The sequence below is a fragment of the Rhyacophila brunnea genome, unplaced genomic scaffold, assembly GCF_057557595.1.
Source record: "Rhyacophila brunnea isolate RB1 unplaced genomic scaffold, BYU_Rbru_1.0 scaffold_8, whole genome shotgun sequence".
NCBI lineage: Eukaryota > Metazoa > Arthropoda > Insecta > Trichoptera > Rhyacophilidae > Rhyacophila > Rhyacophila brunnea.
Genome location: NW_028233350.1, coordinates 36,947,885 through 36,965,654, shown reverse-complemented (window position 1 = coordinate 36,965,654; position 17,770 = coordinate 36,947,885). Strand labels below are relative to the sequence as shown.

General features: G+C 29.6%; 1 protein-coding gene and 1 long non-coding RNA gene across 2 annotated transcripts in view; one reads left to right on the top strand and one right to left on the bottom strand.

The window, feature by feature from the left end:
- The window catches only part of LOC147064182 (uncharacterized), a 360,934-nt gene that overhangs the window by 269,705 nt on the left and 73,459 nt on the right, over nucleotides 1-17,770 (top strand). The window lies entirely within an intron of this gene.
- LOC147064183 (TWiK family of potassium channels protein 7) overlaps nucleotides 1-17,770 on the bottom strand; it is a 165,010-nt gene that overhangs the window by 94,709 nt on the left and 52,531 nt on the right. Inside the window, exons 3-4 of the mRNA XM_085959236.1 lie at nucleotides 13,014-13,137; nucleotides 2,541-2,699 (exon numbers count right to left, since the gene is read on the bottom strand). Of these exons, the coding sequence (XP_085815362.1) occupies nucleotides 2,541-2,699; nucleotides 13,014-13,137 (283 nt within the window). The remainder of the gene's footprint in view (nucleotides 1-2,540; nucleotides 2,700-13,013; nucleotides 13,138-17,770) is intronic.

The window sequence follows — 17,770 nt, the reverse complement described above, 5'->3', positions numbered from 1 at the left end:
ATTGGATTGTAGAGAATAGGTAGTAATTACTGCAATAACTGGAAGTTTTAGTATTTTCTTGTACGACTTATTTGCATGTCTATAATTCTCTCTCTTTTCTCAACATTTTTCCTTTTCTCTCTTTTGTTATCGAGATAATAATATTATACTTACTCTAAAATGAGTTTAAAACGTGGATAAAAGAAGGAAGAATATAGTATGGATAGATAAAAAAACAGAAAATATAAAAAACCACTGAGATCGCCTCAAAAAATACGACAACTAGAAAAAATAATTATTACTCAAGAAAAAATACCGAAATACATGATCAACGCATTTTGTTCAGCTATGATATTTTAAGGTAAAAAAAGTATAGTGTATTTATTATTTAAGCCGGCTCGCACATCACAACTCGCCTCGTGTGCCTGACCGCCATAAATCAAAACTTCCGAGAACGAGCGGCCAGTGTTGCATGACACAACCTCGCACATCTAACTAGCGACAGTCTCGCGTAGCCTTCGAAACGTATGGATATTTCAATGCGGTGATCGGCGATCCGGTATAGGAATGACCAATTCGTAGGTGTTTCTTTGTAACTTCGACCCTCGACCTCGACGAGATGGATGCAACATGTCGAATGCAACAGCCAGATGTTTTTTTCAGACGAAACAGTTGCATTCGATCAATCTGCGAAGCTCCATTTGGCAACACGTGTTATGTTGTTTCGTTTAATAAGGATGACGTCACATCGACGTATTTGACACGTTTTTAGGCGAGATGAGTTCCAATGTGCGAGCCGACTTAACATTCACGAACGTATTTTAATACAAAATACGAAACCAGTAGTATTAAAAAAGCTAAGATAAAGCTTTTGTCGTTGCGTATTGGACAAACAAATTAGATGAAAGTAATTTGATAAATTTAATGTTGTAATATAATATGTTAGTACGTCATTACTTTCTTTTGTTTAAAAGCTCAATCATCTAGCTTAGTAAATAATATATACAGTAATATTTATTATATTAATTCTTCCAAAGTACCTAATAGTACAAATAACTGACAGTGATAAATTATAGCGTAAGTATGGCGTAAACATTTGAAATAATGACAGGTATACCTGTTAATATTATTTTTTCTGAACAATTTAAGGTTGATTTTTACTATGAACTTTAGTTTTTATTACTTAAATATTATTGCACGCATTCATACATATTCAAAATATTAACAAGGGTAAAGTTTGAATTATCTAAGGCTATCCTAGGGTCGCATTTTTGCACACAAACGATGTTGATCGATTGCAAAAATATTGTATAATATGATGTCACAGGAATATATTTAACTAATTAGTAAGGTTCCATTTGTGGTGTAGTGCGTAAGGCACTATTTTTTCATCCGGAGTTCCCGGGTTCGATCCCGTTGAGGTCAAAATATATTTATGTGATTTTCTCAAAGTGTTTGTAATTGTTTCATATATATGACTAAATACACTACTGTTTAACTACACTACTGTCATTGAGCCTCTTGGTCTGTTATAGTATTATGAAGAATATATAATATATTAAAATTTATTATTATTGATTATTGACATTCATAAATTATTTGTGGACTTTGTTTGATAGACATATAGTTAAATATCATTAATTTGAATAAACAATGGAAAGTCGAAAAAATAATAGACTTTTTAGAATGGTAATGGGGTAGGTATTTAAAATGTATTTGGATATTTTATTCAGTACATAATATTGGGATCATGATAAATAATAGATTATATTAAAAATTATATATTTCTTGACACTTTCATGGATTTTTTGGGAAATTTGGTTTTCAGGTCATTTCAGCGTTGCTAACTTTGCATGTTTTTTGCAAAAATTATAATATAGCATTTTTAAATTAGCACCTAGCTTACAAATTTTACATGTATGAAGTAAGAAGGTTTTTTGATATTACGAACAGCTTAAAACTTTTCACAAATAATTAAACTTCACCATATTTTCTTTAAAATAATCATATTGGTTTTTTGTATATTATCAAAAAAAAATGTTATATTTATACAATATTTAAGTGATGACAATAATTATTTCATACGTGCATTCATTGTAATAGTATACTTTATTTTTTTTAATCTTAAGAAAATCTAGTGTATTTTTGTTGTATGTACCTTTAATAGGTTATTGTCTTACTTAGGGCAAAGTAAGACAAATTTTTTTAACCGATAATTCGATACTTTATTTCTAATACGATATCGATTCTTTTTCTTGCCCTAGCCTTACCCTATTTGTCAAAAACCTATTTGTGAATGACATTTTGTAGAATTGGTTATCACCAACGTTGAAAATAAAGAAAAAAAGATGAGGAAGATCTCACGACAATAACCCAAAAAGCAGATACTATGATAATTCTATTATTAATAGTAATCTATTTATTATGGACATCAGATTTTATATAATATATAAGTATATTTTAAAATGTTCCGTTTTTTTTTAATTATTTTAATTCGAGTAATTATAATAATATAATATCTGGTGGTTTTAACATGTTGTTATATATATTTTTTGTCTTACACGGCAGTTCTGGAAGATGTTCGAAGAGCATTGACACAGCAGTGGCAAACAGTCTCCCCCAGTCTGCGATGACCGTCAGTGTGAGAGGAATTCCGATAAGGGCGAACAAAATACAAAATGTTCTCCCCCAGAATGTGATAGGCACTATGTTTCCGTAACCTGTGAACAACAACAGTAAAATAAATAAAATATAATTTACAATACAATAATTATATCATTACATCGGAAGTCTAACTTTAAGTCTAAAGTTGATAAATAAATTATTTTAAGTTATATAATTCAAATGCGGAACCTAAGAAAACTCTTGTGTATGTTTTTTTTGTTTTTCGACCATGTCCGATCCTAAGGCGTAAAACCCACTTAACGCAGCAAGTGTGGCTCTCGCGCAAAATTTCACAAGTGGCGCGTAAATCAACGAAAATACAACGTAATCAAATACGCCAGCGCCCACTGGATTTGACGACGCATTATGCGCGCCCGCCCCATGAGTCATCGTTTTTTGGCTTCTCGGCGATACGTATGAACAAAAATACAATGCAGTCCATTCATTGAGCGGCGAGCAAAATCACGCTCTGGAAGCGTCGTCGATCGACGGGCGAGAAGCCATTATTTAATAACAGAGAACTCATTGTTTAATTTTATTGCGTGTCCGATTTTAATTACAAGCCCCGAGAAATTTAATAATATTTTTATTGCTTTATTATGACTGTTATGAGAGACGCTGATAATAATAATTATTTTGTGCTGCTTGAGCCCCTTATTACATAGGTGAAGGGTAATGCGCGGGTGGGAGGGGGCCTATTCAGTAGTGAGCGCGTCGAACGCTTTTTTGGTGGGCTTTATGCCTAAGGCCCGTTTCAGACGGGGCACCAGTGTCGCGCTCGTTTATAATAAGGAGGCCTTTGTATTCGAATAAAAGGGCCTTTGTAGTATGTTTATGAATGCCCCGATCTAATAAGTCAAAGCGTATCCGGTACACTTTTCCGTCGGCCGCTACATTCTCCGCCGCCGCCGATACTCATGTTTTTATGACAGCAGCCAGTTTTATGTTCTAATTTATATCGTGAAAATTGACCCATTAGCTCTGGGCGTTCATAAACATAATACAAAGGCCCTTTATTGGAATACGAAGGCATCCTTATTATATACGAGTGCGACACCGGTATCCCGTCTGAAACGGGGGTAATAGGATCATATGGGCCTCCAGAGAGTAGCGGTTTGTATTATCAGATTTTTGTTTTGTATGTACTTTTTGTACTTGTGTATGTATAATATTATGTAATTTGAATATTATTATTAATTTTTTTGTTTATAAATCTTGTTTTGAAAATAATGTTTGTTAAGATTATTGACATAAACAATAATGTAGGTAGGTACTAACAAGCCTACTTCTATTTTCCAGATAATACAAAGAAATCGCACGAGTGAAAATGCCATGGTGTTTTTTGGATTGGGGGGAGGGTTAGTGGTATCATATTATGAATAATAATAATTGATGTTATCATTTATGAGAACGCGTCTACCGTATTTTGCTAAAGGAACGATACTGATTATAGACTAATAATAACAACAAAATATTTAATAAAATTCGGCCACGTTCCCACGCATTCAGCAGGCCGTGCATATTAAAGTTTTTATGCTCCCATTAATTCTCCAAAAATGCATACAGATTTGGAGTTATCACAAAAAGGCGGTAGCAGTACCTATGTAAAAGTATTTTTATCAATTTATGGAATAAATATCAACTATTTACGATTGTATATATAATATGCTTTAATAAATTTAGATAAAAACATTTACACATGTTATTTTATTATGCATTTAATATTATGTTAATAATATTTTCGAATACTTATATATTTTTTTAAACAATGTCTAAGAATGACAAGAGTATATTTTGTATTAAAAAAAATAGCACAAGGTAACAATGGTAACAAAGTATTAGTTATTTTTTCGGCAAAAAAAGCTTTACATCAGTTTTTCAGTAAATATTGTTGTTATAATATTCACATTATTTTTTAGGCAGTCTGTTATGACTGCTTTCTTTTTAAACAATATTTAGTCATTCTCGTTCAATATATCACGTTGACTATTAATCATTTTTTTTATAGAATGTAATAACGAAACCAATTTTTCCGCTTTATTGTGCCCGTGCTATTCAACTCTGTGTATTCATATCGTGTAATGGTAATGAAAATTTTTCACACACTGAAAATCATAAAAATATCAAAGTGCGTAATGAAAATATTTGTGAAGTTTTTCAATCACAATGCTTGATACGAAAACCTTGTCAGCGGAACTATTTTGCAAACACAAAAAAAAGAAACGTCATAGGGATAAACAGACGGTATTTTTTACTATTGGTTATATTTAAAAAAAAAATGGTTTATACTTTTACTTTACTTCCCATAATTATTGAGCCTTGCGTTATATATTTACTCATCAACCGCTTTTTATTGTTAAGGCTATACCTCAGTTGAGGCATGGTCTAAAAAGATCGTGGCTAGGCGATGCGCGGATTATGCAAATGACGCGTGCCGAACGAAATATAATTTGTTGTATAAATCCAACATGCGTCCATGTAATGTTCTGTTTATTGTTCTATTAGTAACAATAATAATAATATATTCATTGACATGCTTTCTGTTTCAAGTAAATGGGTAACGTTTTTTAGTCATCTTTATACGATTTAAGAATTAATACCTCCGTCGCCATCACGAAACAAATTTACGTGTTCAAAGCTCGACGTTCGCTCTCCGATTGCCAGCGAGTCCAAAATTTCGTCACACCTATAGTTGAAAATTATTTGCCGTTTCGCTGAAGTACCACATTACACAATATGTAATTACTAAAATGATTGTCGTTACTATAACGACAATCATTTTAGTAAACTATTGAGGCGAAATGCATTGCTAGTGTGATTCTTTCTATTGTGACAAATTCTCTTATTGTCACAAAACTAACCATGAAATTCAAGAGAGTTTCTTTTTAATTTCAATTTAAAGTGTTTTAAAAAAAATACTTAAATATTATCTAAAAATGTTGAAAAGAAAAATACAATTTTTTTTAAATCAAATTCAGGGACAATCTTACCATACAACATATTCTTATAACATTTATGTTTGTTAAAGGTTTTCATTTAAATAGTACATAATGTACCTATATATAATATGTTGCGGTTTTTATTGATCATTCAAGTAAATGTAGTTTCCCATGATGGCCAAGCGGTTACGCGTCCGATTATAATGTCGTGGGTCCTGGGTTCGAATTCCGGATCTGGAAAACTTACATGTTGTTTTTCAATATGTGTTGGAACCAAGAGTATGCACCTAATTGGTTGAATAAGTGGCTGATATCCATTTCTCGTAAAAACAAAAATCTCACAACAACCTCCACTTTTATTACATTTTATTTTAATTATATTATATTTTATTTTATCTTATTTTAATTTATTTATAGGATGTGGTTTTTTAAATAATAAAAAAACATTTTAAGATAATAAAAATATGCATAATTTGAAATATTTTTGTTTATATCGAAATGACCATTAATACCTATTGTGATCACATTATATTTTGTTGATAAAAATAACAATGTTTTAAAACGTAAGTCCATTCCAAAGATTATTATATTTTTAATTGTTTTAGATAATTTGATTATTATTTAAAACCCTTTAAAATGTATTTGATTAATACCCATACTGTATAATATTTTGTATTCTATCGCTAGATGATCTTTTCAAATTATTTTAAGAAATTTTTATTATGAGCCAAACATTAAAATATTATCTTTTATTAAAATAATTAGACGAGTACACATAAAAATAATAAAAAGTTATTTAAAATAATGTTTATAATATATCAATACTATGCTAACATATCTATTATTGGAAAGCTATTTTTATTTTAAACCGACATAAAAGTCCCTGGATGTACAAAATAAGCAGCTGGCTTGGAGTTTTACAATCATAACGTAGCACATGTATAATATTTTCTATACTTGCTTTAATAATACAATGTAATGTTGCCACGAATAAAACAATTTTCTTTTGTAACGACGCTTTTCTTGGCAACACTTTCTTTTCAGAGTGCGTTCAACTGCAAAAGCTCATTAAAGTTTGCATACCGCATCACGATAGTTGTATTATAAAACACAATTAAGTCTACAATATAATAGAGCCGGAAGCGTTCGCAATAAAAGCTGTGACACTTTATTTAAAAGCTTCACTCGCAAGTTTTCACTTAGTTAAGTGGTAGAAAATTTGATTTCGGGTAGGTTTATATGTGCATACATAATATTATAATGTAGTGTATCGAACTGTTAAATAGTTTAATGTAGGTAAATTGTAATAAAAAATCGATTATTTATTGTACCAAAGTGAATCACACATTGTACGTTGCGAAAAAATATTAAACCAAATTATAGATAAGTAGACTATTTTTAAAGTATCACCTGTGATATTACAAGTAATATATTGTCGTAGCGAGTGTTCTTATATTAAATAAATGCGACTTAACTTATAACACTTCATAATATATCAGAACACGATGCCAATGCATTCTTTTAATACTTTTAGCCATCTATAAGTAGAATTGAATTCATTTTCAGTTAATTCTGTTTTGTGTGAAAAGTTATTTCAACACCATTATTGGTTGTTAGGGGTCTGGGGTCTTAGCAACTAAATTATTAATATATACGTGTGTTACTATGGAAATCAAAATGACATTTCAGTATTCTATATTTGTTTGTTTGTTGCAAAATAGCAAAAAAATGATTTGTTGACACTTGCCTTATTTGTCCTAAAATATTAATACATAGAATTGTCAAGTTTATAATATGATTCAACAGAAAATTTAGAAACGTGGTATATAAAAAGTTCTTTTTATCTTGTAATTTTTATATCGAGCTCTTTTGTTCGTAATACTCGCATTTATAATTTATGAAGGATATCCATAACTTATAGGTATAATATATTTATTGAATAGTGCTATCGATTTTAAAAATAATAATATTTTAATTATATGTCATATTGATGATTGTAGGAATATCCGAAATATTATGAAATGCTGAAGTGAATAGTAGCTGAAATATTTACAGTTTGATGGACTGGGTAACATTAGTTGACGTTACAGTAACCGTAGCGTTAAAGAAAATATGTTAGTAAAATGAGTTAGAATATAACTATCCGATTAATATTTCATTCAAATATTGACAATAACTAACATATCTATTTTTTGGTATAGGTACTAAAATTTTTGTAAATATTGCAGTAAAATTTAATGGAGAATGATTTTATCGGTTGCAGTTTCATCCGGAACCATTATGGCTGAATATGTCAGCACATATTTTCTATTTTCCCATAAAATAAATCAGGAGGGTGGTATACATACTTTAAAACATGGCTTAGTATTATCTTCAAGACGTATAGTTTTGGATAAGCCGTACTTATATACGAGCTTAGGGAGAGATTAATAGCTTTATTGTTTAAAGGACAAATAAAACTACAAGAAAATGCTTTAGTAGACTAGCAAAAACTATATTTTATACAATAGAATATTGTGGGATATATTATTTTATTTTTATTGGTATATACTCTAAAATAACTAATCCTTGAAAGAAGATTGTGATATATATCCTACATATTAGTGCAGAAATAGTAATATACTTACATATTATATACTTGAATGTAAATACAGCGACATTAGACAATTGAATTTTTGTGGGTTTAATTATTTCAAGAGATTCAATATTTACTTGGTGATAACTCAAGATAAGTTCTAAAACTTGGTAATCATCACGTTATATATTTGTCAATGTAAAACGTCTTGCATTTCGGTATACGTATATAGAAGGATCACTTCGGCATACATGGGCATCTATTCTATACACAAGTCTGCTATGGGCAGCTATCGATGGTTATTGGCGGCTATCGAGGGTTCTTTATCATATTTATGTATTGAGGTATTATAATTGTTATAATAAGTTAGCCGTCTAAGCTGTCAAAACTGTCTATCTCGCTCTAAAAGTTAATACAGCTAAGAGAGGTGCTGTTGAAATATAGCACTTTTTGACAGTTCAAACGGTTAACTTTACTTATTGTAATAATTAACCGCCTCAATACAAAAATATGATAAACTACCATCGATAGCCGCCGAAAGCAGCCTTGTGTATAGAATAAATTAATGAGCTGGTGTTTTAGTTTAGTTTTTCATAACTTACATTTTGGTTACAGTGTTTCGTGGCTACATTGACTAGAGCAGCGAACGATATATCGTTTGAAAAGAAAAAAATCTACACAAATCTTTAAAATAAATTGAAAATTGCGAAAATGAAGCTATGTCAAAATTTTATACAATTTTCACATTCTCACCGTCTAAAACATTTAATATCGCGTAAACAACTAACATACGATAACGAAAAAATACTTAAACACACCGTGAAAAATATTTTCAGTATGCAAAAGGTATTAGCTGCACAAATAAACACGAATAATGGAAGAAGGAAGCAGAGAATGGTTCACTTTCTGGTAAAAATACAACTTATACTACAATCAACTTTTTTTTATCGCCCTTTGCTGCGAATATTTGAACACTTGCAATTAATTAAGATAAGATGATCTTGTCGGTTTGTCATTTTACGTAAAATATGCAGCTTCAGTCGTAGCTTGAGCCCTGGCGATTTAAATACAACATGTGTCTCCTTCACATTTAGTAAAGTTGATTATTAGTAAAAGTATATTTTCCGTTTAAGTTTATATAAAAATAAACGTAAAATACTGACCTACTTTTTATTGATAAAGCTTAGGTATTATGTGACCAAAACATGTTTTGTAATAAATATGTTTTGTTACAATAATAAATTATGATGTTGTGATTACCAAGCGATATATTTTATATTTTATTTCGTTTTATGTATAAGTATAGAATTTTTATTTCAAACTTCGGAGTATTTTTTTTTCTTCTAAAATAATTGTCATTTTTTCGCAATAAAACTAAATTTATATGGCTATTAAATACAACTGCGCTTAGCCTGTAGAATTCAAAAGGCTATTTACACAATCTATACACAAACTACTTCTAGGTTTTTTTAGCAATTCTTAATTACTATAGCCTTGGATGGGCAGTTAGTTTCATTGCTGAATTATTTTACGATTTCTTCTTTGTAAAAACTACTTGTATCAAGACAATAAAATAATAACGTCATTGTCATAAGATACAATTCCAACAAATTATATCTTAAAAAAATATTATTGTAGTAATCATACCACTCAGCAATAAATGAGTGACATACTTTAATATTATGTATGTTTGGTTGTCAAAACAAAACAATAGAGCGATAGTATTCTTCAGCATTTCCTCAATCATAACTAGATCAGTAGGGTCTGTTTTGATTTGTTAATTATGACAATATCTCTTGTAATATTACGTGTACTGCGTTTGTATACATTGTAAGGACAATGCATGAATCCTCACTCAACGCATCGAGTCCATCGCGAGACCCACTACTATTATCACGAGTTCTTCACTCGACATAGTTGACCATCACTCCACTTAAATCAAGTCTCTCAGTTCATTAATATAATCAATTTCTTGATAACATCGATCTCACCAAAACATCTTTACGCGTGATTATAATCTCACGTTATCATCCTTATAATTTTATTCAGTGTATTTTTATAACGGTCAATAAACTCTTCTCTACACAACTTCAAGCAAGACGATCTTCCCTCTCCTCCACAGCATTCACTTCCAAATAATTATTTATAAAATATATTTTTTACATCGTTCATTTTATAAAATGATAAGGTGGTATTAATTGGTTAAAGTGCTATAAAAGTTTCAAAAGCTATTACGGTGATAGTGTAAAATTGTTACTTGTTATATACGGTGATAAATCTGGTATCTTTTGTCTGATTAACAAAAGCAGTTATAACTATTAGACTTTAGTTAGAGAATTTATTCGTTAAGTTTATATTACTTAATAGATCTTTGAAATTATCCCATAACTGCCTCGATTGTTTAAAGCAGGCATGGGCAACCTGTGGCCCAAATGAAGACTTTTTGCGGCCCAAGGCCCATTTGTTTTCAGCTGTCTATATTTTGCATTTTGGTATTCATACAATTGTGCTGCGTGGTAGTAACTGTTTTTATGCTTATTATTAAGTATGAGGAAATGTTCAAAATTAACTCCATTTAACATGGAGGTGGAATCAGCGCCTCCAAATTTACTAATGGAGCTGATAGAACTTCAATCGAGCATAGAGTTAAAGTGCATGTTCGAAGGGAATAAGCTTGAGTTTTATCATAAATATATCCTCAACGATAAATTTTCTAAAATTATACGACTGGCAATGTGCATAACAGCAGCATTTGGGACTACATATTATGACCGCGAATCGTTCTTTTTGAAATTAAATGTAGTAAAAACGAAGTGTCGCAGCAGGTGCTAGATGAAAACATGACCAAACAACTGCGATGCGCGTCGGCTAAATTACCAATCGATATGAAAAAGATATCAAACAATATACAAAAACAAGCGTCACATTAATTATAGGGTATTATTTTATTTTTTTATATGTGTGGCCCACCTAACCACAGTAATGTTTTTTTGGCCCACCAAACGATTTGGGTTGGGCACCTCTAATTTAAAGTATTTTTTTTTGAATCAGAAAGTGTTTTATAGACCTACAGAAAGTATAATAAGTGCCTAATATATATTTACATCGTTTGCAGATGACACGATGATTAACTCTTTGATATAGTTATAACTAACATAATTCACGAAAAACTTTTATTTGATACATATAATTATGTAAGTATTTGAATTATTTCAATCTACTAAAACATATTATAAAAGTTTAAATGAACATGATAATAACCTGAAATTTTGAATTAACATAAAATGAAAATTATAGTTACAAAAAAAATGATATTAAAAATAAATGATATTTTCAATGAAAATTATTATTATTGACCTAGCTCTTGTCCGGAATGTGTACGTATGCAGTTCGCCGTATCACACTTCACCGTGAAATTTTGTATCCGAAATATTATATGGTCGTATATTTAAAAACCGCCCAACCTCTTTGGGTTGTATAGTACTGACATAAAATTCATGTCTAAATAAAACATGGTTCTTGTCAGTTTACAGGAAGCCAGCGGCAAATGAATTTTGAAAATAGCCGATATACTGGATTATAGGTTAGGTTAAGTTAGGTTATGTTTTCATTCTTGAATTCATGAATTTTGCCAGAATTCCGCCTGGCTTCCTGTAACCGTACCTTAAACACTTACAAAATTTTTAATAAAACTACCAAAATACAAGAAAAAGACAGTAGAAAATAGGTAAGTGTGTAATTAAATTAGAAATACAGAACAACTCGTTTTTTTCATATTGGCGCTATAAAGATGACCGTATAGTTTACTGTCATCGCTTTCTGATAAGAAAGCTCACGGCAAACAGTGCTACGGTGAAATATAATACGTACAATTTACATGAAACCAACATAGCTACCCTTAAAATTAAGAATAATTCCATTTTACATGATATTATAATTACCTAGGTATTTTAATGAAAGACAATAAAATTATACACACTAAATCTAAAAGTTAATTAAGATACATTTGTTGGGATTCGAAACAAGAATATTATAGATTAAGGTTTCGAGGAAACACAAGTGATTTATACTTGTATGAAATCACTTAGTTGCGTTAACTTTCGCGATATATTAGCATACAAAAACTTTCATTGAAATTCATACCACCACTGTGAAATAAAAAGCTTATGTAGTTGGGTATTTTAAAAGTTAATTTTATCTTAAAATCATGTTAATATTATTATGTTCATAGTTTAGTTATGTATACAAAGTTTTTATCTTTTCAATATTTTTAACTGTTAATGATGGAATGGTAGCAATATTAAATTAATAATAATATACGTAACTTAGAACAGTTTCAGAAGCATATGCATTAGAGAAAATCTATAATCATTTATACTACCAACTTATGCGATTGGTTTAAAACTTGTCTAAATGACAAGTGAATTATAAGTATGATCTAATTTTACCAAAATTTTTCAAATCGGTAGATGTTGAGAATGTACCTAATCAATTTATGTATTTTTAATGTAATAATTTTATGTTAAGCATACATCATTTTAAAAACACTTCTCAGAAAATATATTTATAATCAATGGAAAAAATCTATTTGAAAAAAGTAAGACACCCATGTATGTTCAATAATTAGAATATTACATTCTTAAATATTGTGAATTATTCGTTGAATAAAAAAAATAGTAAATTAATATTATATTAATTATAAATAATTATGACCAAAAATAATTTTAGTTTACCAAGAGTCTGATAATGTAGAGGATGAGTTGATTAAAATAAATAGAGAGTTAATTATACCGAAAGATATGAACTGCGTACTCGTAGTTTAAAAATATTGTAAATGTTAAAAACTAATTACATACCTATTGTGGTGAGAACAGTAGATGAAAAGAAAACTGCTTGAAGCGTACTCCATTTTTCTTCTGCCGCTGGAAAGCCTTTTTTTGCTGAAAGCTCCAGGCCATTGTGAGCAGCTTTCTCCATTACCTGCGCACATAGTATGGTCAGCATAATAAGTAAGCAGCCAAGGTAGAGAATAACTTAATTAGTAAGATAAGTTTATATTATATTGCTTTATTAATATTTAATATCTAACGATTAAAAGTTTTTTGTATTCTTCAATTTAGAGAGAGGCACGGAACTATAAAACACATTAATATAGTTCAACCATACCAAATATTAACTTAATAATATGTTCAAAATAGTTAATATATTAATGTATTAAATGATGTTTAGTATATCAATATGTGTAATAACAAAATATAATATTATAATATTCTATGCATATAATATGCACAGTACTTGTGTATGACAGCAATTTAAGGACAATTTCTGTGAGAACGGCTGGAATGTTGGGTTCCTTTGAAAGGAAAATTTAGAGGAAGATTTTTGCATACACTCAGGAAAGGGGAGTTTGTAGAATAAGACACGCACATTATGTACAATATCCTATAAGCAGTAAGCACAGCGTATACAATGCTTCTTAATACATATTAAACTGCTGCGGCTCAGGTAAAGAGAATATGGCCACCATATTCCAAACTCATGGAGGTGGGAAGCGACATGTGGGAGGATCATGGCTCTGCTGTATCGATTGTGTAAGTGGGAAAGTGTTCAAGCTATTTGGAGTGCACGAGTGACTGATGTTTGAAGAGAATTAATAAATTCAATAGTCGTTTTGGACTGTAGTGCTATTGGATGATCGAGATGTTACATATTATCCCTATCTTCTATGCCACTTCTATGGTGGCTTGTGCTGTCAAGGTAATTCCACCAAAGCCGCGGAAAAGTAAGGCAGCATTGAGGCAATATAAGAAAAAATAAACAATACTCTCACTGAATACGTGCTTACTAAAGAAACAGAAATATCATATTTTTTTTTTTTTTTTTTTTTTTTTTTTTTTTTTTTTTTTTTTTTTTTTTTTTTTTTTTTTTTTTTTTTTTTTTTTTTTTTTTTTTTTTTTTTTTTTTTTTTTTTTTTTTTTTTTGTTTTTTTTTTTTTTTTTTTTTTTTTTTTTTTTTTTTTTTTTTTTTTTTTTTGGTTTTTTATATTTTTTTTATGTTACTTGTAATTTTATTTTATGGTATTTGGTGATCATCGCGCTCAATTCTAAATTAAATTGTGCATTTTAATATGCATTTATCTGACACATTACAATGCTTATACGATGATTGCATAACAGGTATCTACATTCATAGTAATGCAACTACTCGTCGAATCGATTGATTTTATAATATTTATTTTCCCATGATTATAAATATACATTTTTAGCAATAACGACAGTTTCAATAAAATTCGCGTATAATATTGACAAATAATGTCTTTTTTATTCCTCATAGGTATAATTTTGTATAGATAAGAAAGAATATAACATTATACATTTTGTTGACTTGCCAAGATTTTAAGGATATTTTGAAATATTATTGTTTTTGTTACAAGAGCCTTCAGATGCAGTGCAATGATCGGACAAGTAAAATCACCACATATATATTATAGTATTTAAAATGCTCCATAAAATATTCTTAACGGAAAAATTTCTGTGTTATATGATATTTTATTTACTTTTGGAAATCTTTAGCAAAACTGTTCTGATAACACACATTTACTGGCAAGCTTTGTAACTACATACTATATTGAAAACACGGTCGAAAAAATAACTATTTAACGCGATAATGACCAGCGAGCAGTTAATAGCATGCCAAAAGATGTTGTGATTAAAATGTTTATTTAAAATAAATAATAGTGTTTATTTTAAAACTAATTCCGGTTACCGCTGACCATTTGATTCGCGCTTCGTTAACCGAGGTATTTTTAGAAACAAAATGACTACAAAATGCACCAGACAGTGATTAAGTTTAAAATTAAACGTAAAAATGAGTGTGAGCCGCGAATTGTATTTTTAAACTAGTAATGAGTAAACTGAATAAGTATATGTACGTGATTCTAACCAGCGAACATTTTAATCCGGAAAATTATTAATTTGTTAATACATTAAGTTTTATATATTCTGTTGTATAAGAATATTATGATTAATAATGTGATAAGTAATGAAAGCTGGACTTTTCCGACTGATTTTCCTTTTTTCTATCTTATTAATCTACTTTGTTTGCGATTGGGACGTGTGAAGGGAAAATTGATTAATATTTGACAAAAACAACAGCCTAATATATTATGATTATTAGATTTCCTTACATATAGTATTTTTTACATACTCGTATAATAAGGAAATGCTTAGTGGAGTAGTATTTATAATTAAATAAATACATTTTTTTTGTAATAACATGCATTGTATTAACAAATAAATATCAAATTAAATTAGTAACTAAAACAGTAGCTCAGAAAAACACCTTTGTCACTGATTGTTACAATATAATTACATTGATAATATTACTTAAAACAAAACGAATATTTTTGTGATAAAACGGATAATATTATTATAATAATTATTTCATTAATCTCAATGGTATAATATAATATATATTATTATATCCAAATCTACCGTTATAGTGGTATATATAGCTTTTGAGATAATCGTTAAATATAAAATAAATACAGCAATATTATGTTGTACTTAGGTATCACTTTAAATTTCAACTCATATGATCTTTATTAAATATTTTATCTAACATATATTTTTCATTGTTAATATTACAATTAAAATAAAATATCACAAAAGAATTTGGTCTAGCTAGAGATGGATTTTTTCAACCTGGCGAGCACGTGCGACAAATACCCTCAATAAATAAAAATATAATAGCATTTAAATATTCAGTAAATACTAAATTAAAAAGTGGTGTTTTTACTTTCAAAAATAACTCAATCCAATATTTTTTCATAATTAATAAAACATATTGCACCCATAATGGCCGAGTGGTAACTTAGGGGGAGTGTCCGTTTCCAAAATCGGGTGTGGGTAATTCACATATTGTTTTTAAACATGTATTTGGACTTGGAGCATATTATACTTGATAGGTTGAGAAAAAAAAGAGTCAGCCAAGATCCACCTATATAATATATATTGCTATTTGTAAATAATAGCACAAACGAATGCTTTAAAAAAAAATGGTTTGCGTTTACAAATAATAGTTTTTTTTTATATATATATATTATATTGATGACAAGTCCTTACTCGCGTGATGGTCGAAATAGCAAAATCGGCAGTATACGCGTTTTATAATCGAAATTTATATGAAACCATCATGGTTATTTGTCATTTTATTGTATCGCTTAAAAAAAATCATTTTTGTTAATAAAGAATCACATTTTTTTCATTAATTTTTTTAATGATCTAAGGCCTAGCTAGGCAAGAGATTAACATATTGTTTTTATATTGGACTTGTAATTAGGAGAGGTACATGAAAGAATAGTATTGCCAAATTAATTGTCGACGTTTGTTTAAATATGCAACGTTACGAAAACAATTGAATCCTATTTTACATTATTAGGCGCAAGGAATGTTAGCCAATTCGCACACCCGATACATTTAAACATCTCGTTATTCCAAATTAGTTGCCAAGGTCTTTGCGAATTTTGCAAGGGCATAACGGTGGCATCGTTTTATTTGTTATGCCGGGAGAACGAGGAAAGTTGAAACAAAGTAACCGTGACACATTTGGAAATCCACTTTGGCGGACATTGTCGCGACGAAAATAATGAGCTATTTTTTCTGTTTTCTTTTCTTCTCATAATAAAAAAAAAGTTCAGTACGTACCTACATACTTGGATGGGAATATTATTTTCAGCTAACTAACTGAGAAATCGTCAACTTTCACGATTTCACTTGGGTATTATTTCAAGGTTTTTTTCGATTAGGCATAATTAAATTAACTATTTTTTTAATCAACAAATTAGACACAAGATTTGAGAATGTAACATTCTATATATTCAATTAATGTTAATAATGAATATAGGGTACTGTTCGGTTATCAGTAATACAGCGATATATAATATATATAATAGCCGATAAGCTGGATTATTTGTTAGGTTAACCTAACCAAACTTAACCTAACCCAACCTAACCTAACCTAAACTAACCCAAACTAATAAATAATCCAGTATATCATCGGGTATTTTCAAAATATGTTTTCCGCTGTATTCCTGATAACCGAACAGTACCGAATACAGTACACTCTCAGTAATCTGCCGCTCGATTATCCGACAACTACTATAATCCGCCGTTATTTTTACGAGTTGAAAGCACAAAATCAAGCTCAATAATTCGCCGGTATTCGATTGTAAAATTCAGTAGTCCGCCGCTTACAAGTATATAATGCAGATGAGACGGGTTTATTTTGGAAATTTCTCCTTCATAAAACGTACGTTCATCGCAAAGAAAGTAATGCACCAGGGAGGAAAGTGCCTAAGGACTGCATCACAATTATGCCGTGTTCCAATTCAACCGGGACATACAAAATGAAACTATTGGTCATAAGGAAAGCGAGGAATCCTAAGCCATTCAAGAATAACTGCCTCACTGAACAACTGGTTGTGTCAAGTGATTTACTGTTTAATATTTAGTTAATAAACTTAGTTTATAAATATGTATAATTTAGTAAATACTTGATATTAATAATAAATAAAACCGTAATTTGCTAGTACAAATTTCTCAAATCTCTTTTT